The 19,499-nt window shown below is 41.8% G+C and overlaps 1 protein-coding gene across 2 annotated transcripts in view; it reads right to left on the bottom strand.

The window, feature by feature from the left end:
* Window positions 1–19,499, bottom strand: part of iqgap2 (IQ motif containing GTPase activating protein 2) — a 393,779-nt gene that overhangs the window by 91,032 nt on the left and 283,248 nt on the right. For both annotated transcript variants that reach the window (XM_041185732.1, XM_041185733.1), the window contains exons 22-27: window positions 18,008–18,077; window positions 12,318–12,526; window positions 7,895–8,044; window positions 6,503–6,666; window positions 4,876–5,100; window positions 696–836 (exon numbers count right to left, since the gene is read on the bottom strand). In XM_041185732.1, coding sequence (XP_041041666.1) covers window positions 696–836; window positions 4,876–5,100; window positions 6,503–6,666; window positions 7,895–8,044; window positions 12,318–12,526; window positions 18,008–18,077 — 959 coding nt within the window. The remainder of the gene's footprint in view (window positions 1–695; window positions 837–4,875; window positions 5,101–6,502; window positions 6,667–7,894; window positions 8,045–12,317; window positions 12,527–18,007; window positions 18,078–19,499) is intronic.

The raw sequence follows: 19,499 nt of genomic DNA, 5'->3' as shown, positions 1-19,499 counted from the left end.
GGCTAGGCCAGCATTTATTCCCTGTCCCTAATTGCCCTAGAGAAGGTGGCGGTGAGCTGCCTTCTTCAATCACTGCAGAGCCCTGTGGATTAGGTACACCCACAGTGCTGTTAGGAAGGCAGTTCCAGTATTTTGACCCAGTGACAGTGAAGGAACAGCGATATATTTCCAAGCCAGGATGGTGACTGGCTTGGAGGGGCACTTCCAGGTGGTGGTGTTCCTGTGTACCTGGTGCCCTTGTCCTCCTAGATGATAGCAGTCATAGGTTTGGAAAGTGATGCCTAAGGAGTCTTGGTGAGTTTATTGGCAAAAACATACTGATAATGTACAGCTATAAATTACGAAGATAAATTCTTAAAGTTGAGCTTTGATAAGTTTAAAATTAAATTGCTTCCATTTCTGATTTTACTTTACTTGACTCATTTACTTAGCTCAAAACAGGCATGACAAATTTTCAATGACAACCCACCTTAGAAGTGCACCTGACAGCATATTGGGCTTTTGTGTCATGGCCCTGGTGGTCACCTGAAATAAATGCAGGCATTATTTTCCATTCTCCTATTCTGAATCCATCTGCCATATATAACAGTGGAATGTATGTCTAATTGGACAGGTTGTTCAAAGAACTTGCATAGGCATGGTGGGCTGAACGACCTTCATGTGGGCTCCATAATTCTATGATATTTGCTACTTACGGAATGGTATCCAAAGATGTGCTAATTGACATGAGAACTTTATCAGTGACGGCCTGCAGGTTGTGCATGGAGGTTTCCAGTCTTGTCTTCACTTCTGTATGTGACAAGGCCTGCTCTGTTGTTACATCATATGGCAGTTTACTACAAACACAAAATAATTTAATATTGCCTCAGGCATGCAATTCATAACATCCATTTTGAACAAAAACTCCAGTAAAAATATCATAAAAAGAGGAAACTGAATTCCTCATATTTGAGCATGGAATTCCCAGTTATTTGAACAATGTTATTTACCCATTACAAGTTGGGAGTAATGGATGAAAGAGGTGGAAGTGATGTGGAATACAGATTCTTGAAACGCATCGGACAAAATTTTCATTCTGACATGGGGCAGGAATGGAGGCAGGCAGACATGGAATTTTCCAATTCCAGCCAGTGCACTGGTTCTCCATCATGGGCCCAACTCTTGGCTATTCCCCTAGAGGCCAGATCAGTGGAGAACAGCTACCCTCCTGCAGGTAATGGGTGGTTTAAGTCAATTATAAGGCCACTTAAGGTCATTTTCCAGTCAGCCTTATCACCCGCTCCAGGACATTAGGAGCATGGCATATGTCTGGAGGTGGCAGGCTTGGTTTGGTGGGGTGGGAGGGGGGGGGGGGGGGGGGGGGGGGGGGGGGGGGCGGTCCAAGATCACTTTGAGGTCTCCCTTACCTGGCTATAGCTTCAGCTACCCTGTTGAGGGATTTCCCTCCACAATGCTGGAGCCAGCAGCTGTAGCCACTTTCAAGTTCAAATGAAGTGCTGAAAGGATGCTCAAGATGGCAATGGCAGGCTGCAGCTCCTTCGATGCTGCAGAGTGTCCTATTGGCTCTCCAGCTTCAAGAGTTTATTTGCTGTCCTTAATTGGACAGCAAGCGCACCCTCTAGCCACTAATTGCCCAATCCAGCAGAGATTACGATAGGGTTACTGCCCAATCCAGCAGACATTGCTGTAGGGTTACTGCCCAATCCAGCAGACATTGCTGTAGGGTTACTGCCCAATCCAGCAGACATTGCTGTAGGGTTACTGCCCAATCCAGCAGACATTGCTGTAGGGTTACTGCCCAATCCAGCAGACATTGCTGTAGGGTTACTGCCCAATCCAGCAGACATTGCTGTAGGGTTACTGCCCAATCCAGCAGACATTGCTGTAGGGTTACTGCCCAATCCAGCAGACATTGCTGTAGGGTTACTGCCCAATCCAGCAGACATTGCTGTAGGGTTACTGCTCCTGATGCAGTGCGGGTCAGGACCCACATTCGGTCCCAACATAGGGGTCTTGAACCAAACCATATAAACCTGCCCATGGTTTTCCATTCCCACCTGCCTAAAATCCCAGTTCTTTTTAAAGAAGGCAGATAAAGTTACATGAGGATATCCTCTTTTTAAAAAAAAAGTTTAGTTACTCTAGGAATTAATCACGTAAGTTAAAAAAAAACAATTTTGTAAAAAACTAGAAAATTACTTTTTTCTGATAAAAATGATAAAAGCAAAAGGTTCTATCACATTAACCTCATGTTTTTAAAAAAATCTATATATAGGTGCCATGCAATACAGAACACTAATGCACAGGAAACTCTTCTCAGCTACGATCCAGGGATAAGAAGGGTGAGAAAGTTGGTATATAACAGACAAAAAGAAGAAAGGATAACATACTCAAGAGGAAGGCGTTTTCCTTTGTCACTATGCACATACCAAGATTAAACTCCCTCGAAAGATTATTTGAAATGAGAAGGACCTCTCTCTTCTATTTCTATTCCAGTACCCTACAAATACTAATATAAAAGATAGGACAAGAGTCCTTGGGAATGTAGAAGAGTGTCCACAGAAAAGAGTTTCTATTAATAACAGTAACTGGAGTCTGTTAGCAGGTCAACAAACACAAAAATAAAGAAGGAACAGTCAAGGCACAGGGCCCACAGCATGGTACACCTGACCTCTGGTGGACAGGAATCTGATGATCTTGTTGATGTGGCCTTGGTTAACTGACGCTTTGCCAAGCGTTTGTGACATCACACAATACCCACTTTAGTATCAACTAAGAATGAATGACCTATAATTTCATGAAATTACACTAGTCTCCAATTTTGAAGTTGGATTTGCTATCCTTCAGTGTTATCACATAACTTTATCCTTTCTAATCTGCCTTTTTTTGAGGCTTTCCTATATTCTATATATTTTCTGCTTTCAATATCTACACTATAAACACCAAACACATTGATATTCAAATTTATCTCCATGTACACATTGAAAATAACATTATAGCAAGTTTTACATATAGGACTAAATTGTAATAGCCATTAATTCGCCTCTAATTTAGCTATTGCTCAACAGTGCCCTCCTACTTGGTAAGGTAAGTGTCAAACATATTGAAATCTGTTAATTTCTAGGTCTGGATTTCTGCTTCATACCATCTCATTAGGAATTCCACAAATGGAAATAAATGAGAATGCTTTTCATTGGGTTGTGTTTTCTCCTGATTTCTGGTGCATGTTTCTTTGAAATGTTGGTCTTATGAAATGGGGGCTAATTCTGGGAATTTAGCAGGTCCCTTTTACTGTCAGTCCCTCATACTGAACAGTATAGAGGCCTCAACTGCACACGTTAGAAACTTGTTTGCTAACATTGAAGTATCACCATTGTCAGCATTATAGCAATGCAACATTAAATTCAAAGAAAATGTATCTCGGTATAGTGTCAGTCTAAATAAACATTAGACCAACCTCTCCTGATCAGAGGGTAGGTCACTTATAGATAAAAGCTCTAAGCTTTTGAATTCTAAGGCTACCAGTTGAGCCTTCGCTTCTGAGTTGGATTAGCTTTTCGGCCAGATAATTGGATGGAACATAATAGCAAAACGAGTTAATATGGGGATGGAGGAAGAAGGGGTGTGGGAAGTTGATGGAGTCAAGCTTTCATACTCCTGCTGAGGGGAAATTCTTCGAGCGTGGCAGAAATTTTATTTTAAAAAAGCCATTTCTCCAGCTTGCATTTTTTTCTAATGTTTCCTTCAGTATATTTTTATTCTTTGAGATGTGGGCATCGCTGGCAAGGCCAGCATTTGTTGTCCTTCAACTGAGTGGCTAGCTTGGTCATTTCAGAGGGCAGTTAAAAGTCAACCACATTGCTGTGGGTTGGGTGTCAGATGTAGGCCAGACCAGATGAGGACAGCAGATTTCCTTCCATAGAGGGCATTGGTGACAAATTATTACTTTAAAGATGTTCATGGTAAGGTAATACGTGGGATGAGTGGCTTGCTAGTTATGGGAATACACTTGAGAAAATGGGACTATTAGAATAAAGATCAAGACAATTTAAGGTTCTTTAAAATTTAATTTTAATTTTTTAATTAATTTACAGGATTTGGGTGTCACTGGCTCGGCCAGCATTTATTGCCCATCCCTAACTGCCCTTGAGAAAGTGGTGGTGAGCTGTCTTCTCGAACTGCTATATTACTATTACTAACTCAGTTTATATTGGATTAATTAAACTCCCCTGTTATAACTACTCTATAGTTTATGCATCTCTAATTTCCCTGCAAATTTACTCCTCCATATCTTTCCCCACACACAGACTGCATTCCACATTACTGTGGATCTGGAGTCACATGTAGGCCAGGAACAAACTAGATGGGTGTTTACGACAATGACAAAGGTATCATGGTCATCATTAGACTTTTAATACCAGATTTTTAGTGAATTCATCATGATGGGATTCGAACCCAGGTCCCCAGAGAATTACCCCGGGTCTCTGAATTGCCAGTCCAGTGACTATGCCACCGCCTCTGCCACTATTTCTAATGGTGGGTCAGTAATTAGATGCTGTAAATCTAAGAACATCATTAAAATATTGAAGGGAAAGGATGCAAGATCATGAACTGACCTACAGAATCAGTGATGGAAATAGAATCCATAACAACATTGTAAAGGGGTTTGGATAATTTCTTTTCCCCACAAATAATAAGGATGTAGAGAAAAGGCAGGGAACACAATAAATTGATACCTCTTTCAGAGAGTCAACATAGGTGTGATGGGTTACATGACCACCTTCTGTGCTGTAAAAATTGTTATATTAAAATACAATGCTAAAAAAGTGAACACGCTCAGTTACTGATTATTAATTTGCCAATAATATTGCTAACCTGGCTTCACCAGTTTGCATCTCCATCTGATTCACCCATGTCTTGTACACTTCTACTGGACTTGTATTTATAGTGAGTGTTTTATCCTCCATAATTTCTTTCACTACAGGAGAAAGCAACTGTCTGAGTGCATTCTGTCCACGTGCACCACGGTTAAAGGTGACCACCATCTTAATGACTGTGGGATTTCCAGTGACGATCTCTTGAACCTGGTCCACTTTAGACCTGCAGATAGTAAATGTAAAATAAAGCACGAGTAACATTAAGGAGCTATAATTCACCTCTTCGCCAAAGAAAGACGACTCGGTACATTTTCAGAACTGTGTAGTTAAAGCTTATGTTTCAGAATTTTTATTTTTAAGTGATAAAAGTTTAATTACATTTCACAATAGTTACATATTCATTAAAAAATGTGTTAAGTGATGCTGAGCTATTTCAGTTTGCCTTTGGCTAAATGATATAGCTGAAGCGATTAAGAATTCATATTTTGCAATACAATATACACATTTACCACTCAGCTCATTCATATGCTTGAAAATTCATGAGACACCAATTGATAGCCATTCTCCCTCCGTTATTTAATTCAAAGAAATATTCTACTGAATTTTTCCATATTCCTTAAATAATTAATCATGAGAATAACTGTTGCTGATGTATATCTTACCTGCTGCTAGCGTATTCTGCTTTGCAATGCTAGGTGGAAATAGCATGAGAAAACTCATTTTGTATAACACTCATTTTATATTCAAGATAATTCAACTGGGTATAAACTTTGTTAAATGATCCATTGATCAAAGCTACACTGTTGGTGTCTTTCGTCACTTTTTGTTTCTGTTTCAAGCTACTGATTTCAGGCTGTCTGGAAGCAGATATTTTTATAAGCCTCCCTCTCTCATGTGATGTCATTAAATTCGGCTCTAGAGTCATTATGAGCATGTGTTCTAGGCTCACTGTTTCTTTGCAAGGGAAGATTTATACAGGGGGAAAAGCTCACAGCCAAAACAACTTAAAACTTTAAATCAGTTTGTCTGATCAAATGGGTAAAGGGCTAAATGCATTGGATGATGTGGTGGAGGGACAATACTGGGACCAGTTCAATCCCTGGCCTGTGCAGTGTTAGTGAAAACTTCTGCTAGGATAATGGTGGAACGTTTACAAATGTGCTCAATGTTTTGCAGATTAGGGAAGAGGGAAGTAAGGAGAAACAAAACTAAGACAGGGGGAAAATAAGCAAGAGTTCCTGCTTGGTGTCCAGCTACCACTGATAGTTGAAAATTCTTCTGCCACACATTGCCTATACTTGCAAGTCAACAGCTAGTTCAATGCAGCGCGACAGGGCTGCCAACACCTGTCAAATCACAGAGATAAAAACAAAAAACTGCGGATGCTGGAAATCCAAAACAAAACAGAATTACCTGGAAAAACTCAGCAGGTCTGGTAGCATCGGCGGAGAAGAAAAGAGTTGACCCTTAAGGGTCATGAGGACTCGAAACGTCAACTCTTTTCTTCTCCGCCGATGCTGCCAGACCTGCTGAGTTTTTCCAGGTAATTCTGTGAAATCACACCCAAACACAAATTACTGTTTTCGGCAGAGCAAGTAAGGGGAAAAACTCGCTAGCCAACATACTTGATTTCCTCCTCCAATGCAGTTTTAAAGAGTTTTAGCAGCAGATATTCTTCTCTCTGGTTTGATGCATAGTTGTACAAGGAGAAGATGACAGTATCCATAAATTTAGTTGATTTGTTTTGAGGCATCTGGAAGATCAATTTGGCCAAATAGGTTGGATTTGTCTGGGAGAGAAAACAGAAACATTGCCTCATCAGGTTAGCTTACGTACAACTTATATTTTATAATGGCATTATGAATCTTTTTAAACAAAGATTATAATACAACATATTCTTCTGAATTTTCCTCTTGGTCGTACGCACAAACTCATAATGAGGGAGGACAATAATCTACTTCCAAGCTGCTGCTCTCACCCTAAGCCTGACACTGAAGGGTGCTCAAGAAGTACTAGTGCCATTCGCCAATTGTTCTCATGTAGAAATGCCAATGCACTGCCCAACCAAACTATGTTTGAGACTAAAAGAGGACATTTTGCAATCAAAATGAACCAGGTGAAATGAGGAGGTTTTAATTCAATGAGAAGTACTTTTACTCTCTTCTTGCCTCTGGGCAATACTCTTTCAAGCATGCTCGAGTGGCAGACTCCATAATTGCATTCCATATACCTCCAAGTTGGCCAATAGATCTTCCTATCTATTTGGGGGCACCAGCTAAGATAATACAGTTCAAATATGAGGGAAGCCAGAAAAATAAAATGGAAGCCAAGAGCAGAATTTGAACCTGAATATTTTAATGGAAATATTGATACTGTAGAACTACTGAAAAATGTGCATAATTTTAACAAGGTAGCTAAATACGTTATGCAGTATTGTGACGCAACATTATGGCTGCCATACAGAATGGGAGCAGTATTAGAATCTGTTGTGCTGTGTGACATTTGCATGTTTTGTTTGGTGTGACTCATTCCACAGCCTACCAGGTTACAGCTGGCAATTGCTGTCATGAAGCAACGGCATATGGATGTTTAAGTCTTTCCCTCACCCCTCCACCAACTGCTCAGGACTTCCAGGTAAAGTCATTCAGCCGAGTGACAAAAATAAGCTCAGCACCCCACATTCCTGAGGTAACTAATCCCATGTACGCACTAACTACAAGTGATAATGACGATGAACTAGCTTATTTTATGCTCAACAAACTGTAACAGGGCTACAAAATACATTTTTAAAATCAATATTCAATAGGCTGTTGTTGCCCAAGGTACTAATCATCTGGGTATGAAAGTCATCAGTATTCAACATGGCACGGGGCCAAATTTCTGCATTAACTGATATAGCAAAACAAAACAATCCACCAGGAAGCTCTCACTTACACGCACACATAAAGGTGTGACCCACTTGTTACAGGAAATGTAAAAATCATAAGACTTTAAAGACGTTTTCTAGGTGTTTCTACCTGAAGCAAGTAGAAAAGATGCTGATATGCTTCCAGTTTTTTCCTATTTTCTTTGCTGAGTGATTTTAGCCCTTGCTTGTCACTCGAAATTACTTCCACAGCCTGGCCCTTGTTCTTCTTATCCATTTTCTTGCTGTGGGAAATCACATCCTATTGGGGGAATGGGAAAAAAACTTTAGATATGTGATTTGCTTTCTCAGATGGGACTCCACACCAAACTGGGCACCGTTATGATCCCAGCTGATGTTACTACTGGACAAGTTGGATCCCAGGGTGGAACCTGGCTTGATAGATCCTAATTTTTATTTTTTGTTTAGAAAAGCGGAGAGTAGCTACTGAACAGAGTCACAGGAGTCAGCTGATGAACTTTTAACAAAAGAATAAAACATTTATTAAATAAGAAAAGATGAACGATATTACAATATCCTTCACCCACAACAATATCTTAACAACATTTTACAGATTCATAAGGATAACACAAGTTACAAAATCTATCTTATACTGCCATGTTCACAGTAAGTACACAGCCCATGTAAACCAATGAGCGACTTGTGGTCAGGCACACCACTCTCTGAAACCAAGTGACAGATGCCACCCCAAACAGATGCTATGGATCCCTCATCAGCTCCCCCCAGACGCTCGTCACACTGTAAGCCAACCAGACTCACCGAACTCCGTCTTTCACACGTGGGTTTCTAATCTCTACTCTTGAAGAACCCGCTTTGGAATCTTCTCCCAAATGACACTCTCTCTCAGATGTCTTCCAGAAGGGTCCACTTCCAGGGTTTCAAACTCTCCTTCCAATGTTCCTCTCCCTTGGTTCACCAAGTGCATTCAAGCTTTGCCTTCAGAGCACTCTCAGATACTCAGCCATGTCAAACAACCACCACAGCTTCCACCGCCTTCGTCTCCATGCTCACTTCTTTGGGCAGGAGTCGTCTCCCCGTTCAATGGATCCTTTTACCCACCTCCAATATTCTCTCTCCACCTGGACCCCTCCCTCTGGATTCTTACCTTCTCTTGATCTTTTCATTGAGAACTGTCGGCGTGACATTAGTCATCTCAATTTCTCTGCTCCTCTCACCCATTCTAACCTGTCTCTCTCTGAACTTGTTGCACTCCGTTCTCTCAGGTCCAACCCTGATATTGTCATCAAACCTGCTGATAAGGGTGGTGATGTTGTTTCTGGCGCACTGACCTCTATCTCGCAGAGGCTGAGCATCAACTCGCAGACACTTCCTCCTACCTCTCCCTGGACCATGACCCCACCACTGAACATCAAGCCATTGTTTCCAGGACTGTCACTGACCTCATCTCCCCTGGAGATCTTCCTTCCACAGCTTCCAACCTGACAGTCGCCCAAACTCGGACGGCCCGCTTCTACCTCCTACCCAAAATCCACAAACAGAACTGTCCTGGCAGACCGATCATGTCAGCCTGTTCCTGCCCCACAGAACTCATTTCTCATTATCTTGACTCCCTTTTCTCTCCCCTTGTCCAGTCCCTTCCCACCTACATCAGTGATTCCTCTGACACCCTAGATCACATTAACAATTTCCAGTTCCTTGGCCCCGACCGCCTCCTCTTCACCATGGACGTCCAATCCCTCTACACCGCCATCCCCCACTGGGATGGTTTAGTGGCTCTCTGCTTCTTCCTTGAACAGAAGCCCGAACAATCCCCATCCACCACTACTCTCCTCCGTCTGGCTGAATTTGTTCTCACACTGAACAATTTCTCCTTTAACTCCTCTCACTTCCTCCAAATAAAAGGTGTGGCTATGGGTACCCGTATGGGCCCCAGCTATGCCTGTCTCTTTATGGGGTATGTGGAACATTCCTTGTTTCAGTCCTACTCCAGCCCCCTTCCACAACTCTTTCTCCGGTACATCGATGATTACTTCGGTGCTGCTTCATGCTCTCGTCGGGACCTGGAAAAATTGATTAATTTTGCTTCCAATTTCCACCCCTCCATCATTTTCACGTGATCCATCTCTGACACTTCCCTTCCCTTCCTTGACCTCTCTGTCTCAATTTCTGGTGATAGACTCTCCACCAATATCCATTACAAGCCTACCAACTCCCACAGCTACCTCAACTACAGCTCCTCACACCCTGCTTCCTGTAAGGACTCCATCCCATTCTCTCAGTTCCTTCACCTCCGTCGCATCTGTTCTGATGATGCCACTTTCAAAAACGGTTCCTTTGACATGTCCTCCTTCTTCCTTAACCAAGTTTTCCACCCATGGTGGTTGACAGGGCCCTCAACCGTGTCCGGCCCATCTCCCGCGCATCCGCCCTTACACTTTCTGCTCCCTCCCAGAAACATGATAGGGTCCCCCTTGTCCTAACTTATCACCCCACCAGCCTCCGCATTCAAAGAATCATCCTCCGCCATTTCCGCCAACTCCAGCATGATGCCACTACCAAACACATCTTCCTTCACCCCCCGGCAGCATTCCATAGGGATCGTTCCCTCCGTGATACCCTGGTCCACTCCTCTATCACCCCCTACTCCTCAACTCCCTCCCAAGGCACCTTCCCATGCAACACCTGTCCCTTCACTTCCCCTCTCCTCACCGTCCAAGGGCCCAAACACTCTTTTCAAGTGAAGCAGCATTTCACTTACACTTCCCTCAATTTAGTCTACTGCATTCGTTGCTCCCAATGCGGTTTCCTCTACATTGGAGAGACCAAACGCAGACTGGGTGGCCGCTTTGCAGAACACCTTCGGTCTGTCCACAAGCATTACCCAGACCTCCATGTCGCTTGCCATTTCAACATTCCACCCTGCTCTCATGCCCACATGTCCGTCCTTGGCTTGCTGCATTGTTCCAGTGAAGCTCAACGCAAACTGGAGGAACAGCACCTCATCTTCCGACTAGGCACTTTACAGCCTTCCGGACTGAATATTGAGTTCAACAATTTTAGATCATGAACTCGCTCCTCCATCCCCACTCCCTTTCCATTTTTCCCCCTCCTTTTTGTTTCTTCCAATAATTTATATGGATTTTTCTTTTCCCACCTATTTCCATTATTTTTAAATGTATTTCTAGCCATTGTTTTATCTCTACCTTTTAGCCTTTTTAGATTCCTTCACCCCACCCCACCCCCACTAGGGCTATCTGTACCTTGCTTGTCCTGCTTTCTACCCTTAATTAGCACATTCCTTTAGATAATATCACCACCTTCAACACCTCTTTGTCCTTTTGTCTGTGACATCTTTTGGTTATCTCCACCTATCACTGGCGCTCTACCTAGCTCTTCTTGTCCCAACCCCTACCTCCCTTAAACCAGTTTATATTTCACCCCTTTTCTATTTTTACTTAGTTCTGTTGAAGGGTCATGAGGACTTGAAACGTCAACTGAGCTCCTCTCCACCGATGCTGCCAGACCTGCTGAGTTTTTCCAGGTATTTTTGTTTTTGTTTTGGATTTCCAGCATCCGCAGATCTTTGCTTTTACCACAGCTTCACGTGCCCATAGTGAGGAATCATGAACCTTTGGCTGTCTTCTTAGATCTTCTGGCTTCTTGCAAGTCTATTTTGCTTTACATCTGCTTCCTGCAGCTTTATCCTTTTAAGCTTGGAGTTTCTCTGTGCTCCTCACACTTAACTTCACTTAACAGGACCTTTTTCAGGCTCCTATTCTTCCTTTGACTAGAAGGTTCTTGGGGCCTTTCTCCTGTTCTACTCCCTGGTTTTGGCTTCTTCTTTAGTTTCGGACTTGCTTTCTGTCCCTCTCCTATGCTGTTTCTACTGGCAACTCCTTCCAATTGAACTGAGCCTACTTTTCTGTTTTTGCTCCGACACTGTGGGTCCCTCTCTCTGGACCCCTCTTGCTAAGCAACAGCACAGCTTTCCTACCTTATGTTTGTTTTAACATCTCTTCAAAAGTCATGAAACCTCATTAAAGTGCAGGCATCTTTTGAAGTGAAAGCAAACTCAAGTTCCCCCCTTTCTTAACACAAATACAGAAATACAAATTAAACCTAAAACTCATTCCTAACAAATACAAATATAACTTAAGCTAGTTTCTAGTTTCCAACAGCACACAGCTGCTCAGAAACAGCTGACCATTCTGTAGAATTAATATTTCTTCCCCCATCAGCTCTTCCAAAGGGTAATACAACCACTTTCTTCCTGCGGCATCTGGTACCTCAAAATTCTAGGCTTTAAAAATTATACAGAACTGTGATTGAGTCATCAACTTTTCAGAAAGCTACATAGTGAACAGTTGGGCAGCGGGGTAGGGGAAGAGAGGGTGAGACGGAGAGAAGATGGGTAATAAGGTATCGAGTGGGATGGGATCGTGAGGATGAGCAAGGTTGGTGGGGGGGGGGGGGGGAGAAAGAGAGGGGGTAGGAGAAAGGATGGGAGTGAATGAAAGGGTCATTTTTGGAAGTATCCAGAAAGGGAAACAGACCTGTAGCGTTATCCTGTTTTTCACCAGAAGCCCAATTTTAATGTCCATCAGGTTGAGATCCTTCTCGAGTTGCTGATTGGATCGGATTTTGGTGACAACTTCTTCCCTCATCCTTGTAACTTCCAGCTCCTCTTGAAAGTCCAGGTCACTGTGATCCAGCAGGTGAACAAATTTACGCACAACATTCAATGGGGGCTCTCCTGCACTGACTAAAGAGGAAAAACAAACACAGGACTAGAAAGTAGGGTATTTGTGTATTGAAGCAATGATTGCAAAGTAATTAGTTTATTTGACCCAGCCTCTGTGCCTTTTTGCCATTGAAGGCAGTGATTCATTCTGGCCACTAACACACAAATCCTTTGCCATGTGTCAAGAAAGCATCACAGCGGAGGAATTCCTGCCTCCACCCTTATAAAACACTCTCTGGCGGAGTCCCTAATGATCTAGCTTGCAAACACAGTAGCTGACTCTAGTGCTTTAGCACTGACCTGGCTCAGAACAACTGAGAAATCTCTGGTTCAGCTAGCTCAACTCATTTAAAAAGGTACCTGGATATGCACCAGGAATTGTGTAACCTGCAGGCTACAGACCAGGGGCTGGAAAGTGGGATTAAAAATGAGTGGCTAGCTTTTTTCTGTTTTTATGGCTGGCACAGACATGTTGGGCTGAATGGCCTCTTTCTGCACTGTAACTTTTCAATGGTTCTAGTTGCCAGTCTCTGGAACAAGTTGCCACATATGCAATGAATGTAGATCCACTGCAAGTGTTCGAAATAGATATTCCCTACATTTGTCAATGGTTTTTATTTCTCGTCTCTCCCATGACATTGCCTCAATGGGTTGGAATGAGTGAAGTGGCTGGGATAATGGTGCTGCATAAGTTACATCATGATAGTGTAGGATCAGCTGATCTTTACCTTTCCTTTTTAGTATGTTTCAAAAAGACCAGGTGTCTCATCATTTCTCATATCTCTAACCCATGAGACTAAGGATCAGACTTGTTGCTCCACTCCCTGCCTTCACTGTGTGAATGCCTTTTTGTATCTCGTTGACCAAACCTGAACACTATATTCAGTGCGAATTGACCAAAATACTGTACAGTTTGATCATTACTTCCTCTGACTTGTGTCCTACTATGCGTTTCAACAAGTCTGCTGTTCTGCCTTAATTGGATATGTTGACTGCTACTGGTAGGTTAGGGAGAGCTCTGAGATACAAGCCAGCAAATAGTTAATTGGCAAAGCTTCACTCCACCTGACCTCACCAAGTAGTATTGACAACAAGTATGGGACATTTATTATGACTCCTCCACCCTCGCCCCAGTACTTTAGGAGGCATTTTGTACTTATGATTAAATGTACTTGTCCAAAAGAAGGGTTCCATTTAAAATAATGCATTTGAAACAGTTTGTACTAACTTATTTTTAAGATCATGGCACTTGCCAACATAGCCAGCTCCTAGACAGAAAGTATGCAATCAACATAATCTTGATTGGCACTGGATACCACGAAAGATGTTTACACCAAACATATATCCTAGGAAAATAAGAAAGCTCTTCTTTCCCAAGTCTCTCAAAATTTGTATCACAATTTATTTTAAATCAATCACATAATAAAAGTAACATACCAGACTAATTGTAATACAATGGAATTAATTAGCATAAATAATTGATAATTGTTTGATTATCTGTATAACAGCTGAGTAAACAGCAGGAAGATTCTGCCTAATCAACTTTCTCAATTTAAGGAAGTGATATCCTCAAGTCAACAATGGAAAACTTTACAATGCGCACCTAGATTTTCAAAAAGCATTTCATAACATTCACCATGAGTTTCCTAATTAAGCTCAAAGGAGTGGCAATTCAAAGCAAAGCTAGATCATGGATGAGCAATTTCCTGAACGGTAGAAAATGGATACTAGCTAAAGGGGAGTGCCCCAAGTGTCAGTTTTCAGACCACTGCTGTTTGCAATTCAAATCATAAGACTTGGGTTCAGAAACTCAGTGCAAATTGGTCACACATAAAAATGATGCCAAAAATGGAGAGGCAGGGCATTTGAAGGAGGCAGCCTTGAAATTATAGGAAAAGCTAAACGATACACCATGGGAGGCCCACAAATTGGCAGAAACATTATAATGCAAATATGGATAAAATATTTCACACAGAAAGGTGAAGTGGGTAATACACATACTCCATGCATTGTTAACAATGCTAAAGAGTCCATACTCAACATATGCAACCAGTGAAAAGTCACAATCAACAAAACCAATAAAACAATGAACTACATCATCAGAACTGTAAAATCCAAGCCAGTGACTACCTGGGAGCTATCACCCGAAAAATGAAAGCAGCTAAATAAATGGTGGTGGATTCAGCCCTGGCATTTATGCTGGGATGCAAAGGGCCCACCCTCAGTGTATATTCCAGCCCCATATCCCTGTAATGACAATTAGATATAATCCATTTATATCTCATATTCGTGCCACTTGTTCATCTTTATCATTTGAATGGGTGGAGCATCCGCAATAAGTGGCTTCAATTTTATTTTTTCACTACTATTACCTGCATGGGTCTTACTCTCTGATGCACTCTTACTGTTAAACTCTCTGTCCCTTCCTATCCCACTCAACTTGTCTTCACCCATATCAATATGCTTTCCTATTGCCTCAACATTTATCTTTAGATTTCTAAATCTCCCTTCACCCAAATCTTCCTCCCAGCCTTGTTAGTTTAAAGTTATTTTTCCCTAATCTGAACATATTTGCTAGTGTACTCTTATGTTTATAAGCTATGTTTATAAACTCATGTTCAAGGCGGCAGAGAACCCTACCTATACCCATAACTATACTGTCCCCCTACTACAATTGCATTCCTTTCCACTCCCACAACTTTAATGGCCTTCTGCCCCAGGCTGCTATGGGCAGTTTGCTGATCCTTTCTACAGTCCCTGCCCTCGCCTACACAAGCTGGAAGAACCTCGAACCTGTTGGACGATTACAAGAGCTGAGGCCCCTCCGTTACTACTTTCTGAGCCTCATAACCTGCCTCACTTGGACTCGCTGGAGGAGAACTTCAAGTGGGAGGGGAAGGATCCAGATGTCGTGGTGCACCCACTACAATCTTGGACTCACACACAGCTGTCCTAGGCCACAGACAATATCAGAAATATATAGCCTAAGGGGTGTGACAGGCTCCTGGAACAAAGTATCCAAGTAACTTTCCCCCTCCTTGATTCATCACAGTGCCTGAAGTTTGGATTCCAGCTCATCAACTCTGAGCTGCAGATGTGGTTGCTGTGGATCACACGGTGACCACCAGCTCCCACATGATACAACTGCAAAACATCAACAGCCCTGCCATCTTAATTGTGTTTTGTTTAATGAATTAGGTTTCAATTTTAGAAATAATACTCAATTTTTATCTGTAATTGTGGTAAGTAGTTTAACTCCCTAAGCTATAAATTTAAAGCAATATTTTTTCTCCCCAGAACTAGTTTAAACTACTGCCCCCTTGTGGAGGGATAACATCTTAAAACTCACCACCAGTCACTTAACTGCTCACCTAATTAATGCCATGACTGTGACATGAAGAGCAAGAAAGCTGCTGGTCCCGAATACCAAAAAAATATGGATGAGGGGATAGCCAAACTGCAACGGCTCTATGGGGGAGGAGACCTCACGAAATTCCCAGATCTTAAATTTGAAGAACCGAAATTTGATGAAATCAGCAAGTGATTGGAATCTTCAGAAAGGAAGGGACTGTCTGTTCTTTGTTCATGTTTCCTGGGATTGTAAAGTTGTAACTTAAGAAATTCCATTGGATTAAAAAAAATACTCACCAGCTACTGGAGGCTGAAGAAGATATAAAAAGCAGCACCCCTCCTCCCTCTGCACTAAGTTCCCAAGTTAGCACTCATCCCTCGTCCTACTCTCAGTTGAGGCAGGATGGCTGGCATGCACAAACAGCTCTATCCTCTTCTCGATGCCTCACGTCTTCATAACTTCTCAAACTATCCAACAGTATTAGTATGGATCTACCTTTCTCTCCACCAACTACTGCAATGGCATCCTTCAATAACTTATCCTTTATACCCCTTTTCAGGGCTGGACCTGGGTGTTTTATTGGTAGGACTTGGTTGTCCTGAAAAAATTCTTTGTAATATAAAATATCCAATGGTGCATCAAGTTCTTTGTTTAAACCATGTAGTAAATGCTTACCTTTATGTTATGTACTTCCATGAGTTTCTGTATCTTTTACATGCACCTTATGCCCTTGACCAAGCAGGTCCTTAACATCATCTTCCTTTGTCTCATTCTATGTGGTTCCTCATGATCAGTTGCACAACTGCCAAGAAACATCCAATCGCCAGCCTTCGAACTAACTTTCAGGGGCTAAATTGTTCCTATTTGTCTGTTATCAGTTATTTTTGCCCAGAGTTGTTCACAAGGCCTGTTAATGAGCTGTTCATAATGATGATACTTTCCAACCATTCTCATTTCTATCAGACTATTGAACCATAAGGTGATTCTCTAAAATAACTTCTATTCTTCTTCCAGACACTAATTAACTTTTGCATTTCTGCAAGCAATTAGGCAAGGTTAATTGAAAATCAGAACACAGCTTTGAAGTATGCTTATTTGTTTTTAAGTATTTCTCCAGTTGTTCTCAGACTATTGCAGAGGCCTCATCTGACCAGGCCCCCTTTTCAGGCTGTCATCACCTAAGAAAAATCATTCCACTAGCCTTGTTTCTAGTGAAGCAAAACCTTAATCAGCTTCCAGTAAAACAAAACTTGCAGTATTAACCTATTCAAGCTGATTAATATACATACATTAAGTTTATTTCTAATTTCTAAAGCACCTAAAAGGCTGTGATTGCTAGGGCAATTGGAGCTTTCAGGCAGCTAGATTTTTTGTTAGGTGAGAATATTAAGTTATATGGAGCTAACGCAGGTAAATGGAGTTGAGGTACAGATCACTCCTGATCTAACTGAATGGTGGAATAGGTTTGAGTGGTTGACTTGGTGACTCATTTTCCTATACTCCAAAGTAGCTGAAGCTCAATTAAGCAATAAGGGAAACAAGGGTGAGGAAAAGAGGAACAAGAGCAGTCAGCATTTTTTACTCAGTCAGTTCATAAAACCAGACTTTCTAAATACACAGATCATTTTTACAAAGCAGCAAGGAACGCAGACACTGATCAGAACATCTGATCCATTTCCTGATTGAGCTGTTGGATCCTTCAAACAAAGAAATACAGCTCAGAATTCTTGCTAAAGATCAGTGCCTCATCATAAGAATTCTGTTTTCACTATAGTAATGAGATTGAACTGCACTTGACACTGTCATAGCAGGGTGTGGGGTCACTCTCAGTTCAGCAGAGTGGAATCCAATTTCAAACAATAGGACCAGATGGAGCTGATGCACACAACGCTCCTGTTGCTCTCTGCAGCTCAAAATGAATAGGGCAGAAACTGAGCATCCTGCGAGCAGTTATCAAAAAGTATGGGTGCAGGATTAGCGCAAGCATGGGTACTGGCAGAATCTGAATCATGAACTAATACATGGTCTGCAAAGTACAAGACAAGAAGAGACAGTAAAATAATTCATGGCTGAGGTTGGGATTCACATATTCCACCCTCAGTCGCAAAGAAAAATCTTAACTGCAACGTGTAAAATACTTAAATACTCACTCAGGGTTTTGTAGTCATCTTTAGCTTTATTTGCTCTGAGGAATGCCTGGATTTTAATTATTTCCTTTGTCTGAGAAGTAGAAAAATAGCTTATTTGCAAAGTACACACTTTTAAATCAAAGGAGTCAAAAATATAACTTCTTCAGAGGCAAGTGTAGCATTCATTATTTATTCACTAAATATATTCGTTAAAAGTTTCTGATCAGATATTGTCAGTATTGTGAATATTAAAGAATTAAACTAAATTAAGGGGAGCAGTAACATTGGAATTCATTTTAATAGTTTTCTTTTGCCCTTTCAATCCATTGTTCTCACTTCAGGATATTCAATTTCACTTTGCAACTATCTTCCAAGAAATATAAATTTCCTGCCCTCTCTGAAGGGGAAGAACCTGCCTCCACTTGGGGCAGAATTTTTGTACTCTGCAAAGGTTGTGATGGAGGTCAGAAGTAGCAGCACCTGCCAGCATGTCAGTGCCCTGATCCCATTCCTGGCACCAGCATTTTGATCAAGGCAGGTTTGGGGTTCGGCAGGTCCACTCAGGTGGCATCCAATTAGACTCATTGAGGGTCTTATGAGCACAGAAAGCAGGCCAACTGGGATTTTCCTCCCTGCCTGCATGCAGGTGTAGCCAAAGGCCGCCTTGTAGAGGAAGCCCCAGCCACCCCCCCCACAACAATACACACTAACCCCAACCACGCAATGGTGGTCTGGCTGCTTCTTATTTCAATTTTTTTTTTGAAATTTGGTGAAGTGTCCTCTCGTTACTTACTCTTTACTGCAGCCTGTAGCTCCTCTCAAGCTGGAAGGCCTCCAATAGGGCCTCGAAGCTAGAGGGCCAATCTGTCACCCCTAATTGAACAGGGAATGTTCAATGCTTCATGCCAATTAAAGGGGCACCTCCATGAAAATCCTAGATCAGTGATCCTTTCCCTCCCCAGGGATGTGCCTGGGACTCAGAAACAGTCCTAATTTCTGTTTCCCACACCCAAAGTAAAATTCAGCCCCAAAAGTCCTCCTCTGGATGTATATCCAAAATTAGGAATGTCAAGTGAAGATTCATGGGTTTGATATCCTCACCATTAGGTGGCTTGGAACGTACAGCTCTAACACATAGAACTACCCTAAACACTAATGAGAGGAATTAAACTTCATTGTTACCCTGATATGTTAATTTAGAACACTGCAATTTTTAAAATCAAAATAAATCAGGTGTAACTCAGCAGGTCTCTTCTACCGCAAATTAATGTCATTTATCTTTATCACCCAGGTTTAGCAAAAAAAAAACAGCTTTTACTTCTTAAATGAATACGTGACTGCCTGTTGCCTTTTCGTTCCATGGGCTGTTCCATCAGCCAACACAAGGCAGTTAACTTCATTCCAGTTCTATTTCATAACTGGGTATTAGGAAATGCGCAAGAGGCCCAAATCGGATTTGTTTTCCCTCCATTCACGTGTTCACTTGTTTCCTCTGTTGAGGGTGGATCACCAC

This window comes from Carcharodon carcharias, chromosome 4, assembly GCF_017639515.1.
Source record: "Carcharodon carcharias isolate sCarCar2 chromosome 4, sCarCar2.pri, whole genome shotgun sequence".
In the NCBI taxonomy this organism is placed as follows: domain Eukaryota; kingdom Metazoa; phylum Chordata; class Chondrichthyes; order Lamniformes; family Lamnidae; genus Carcharodon; species Carcharodon carcharias.
Note: the sequence above shows the minus strand (reverse complement) of the source record. Positions and strands in the feature narration are given on the sequence as shown.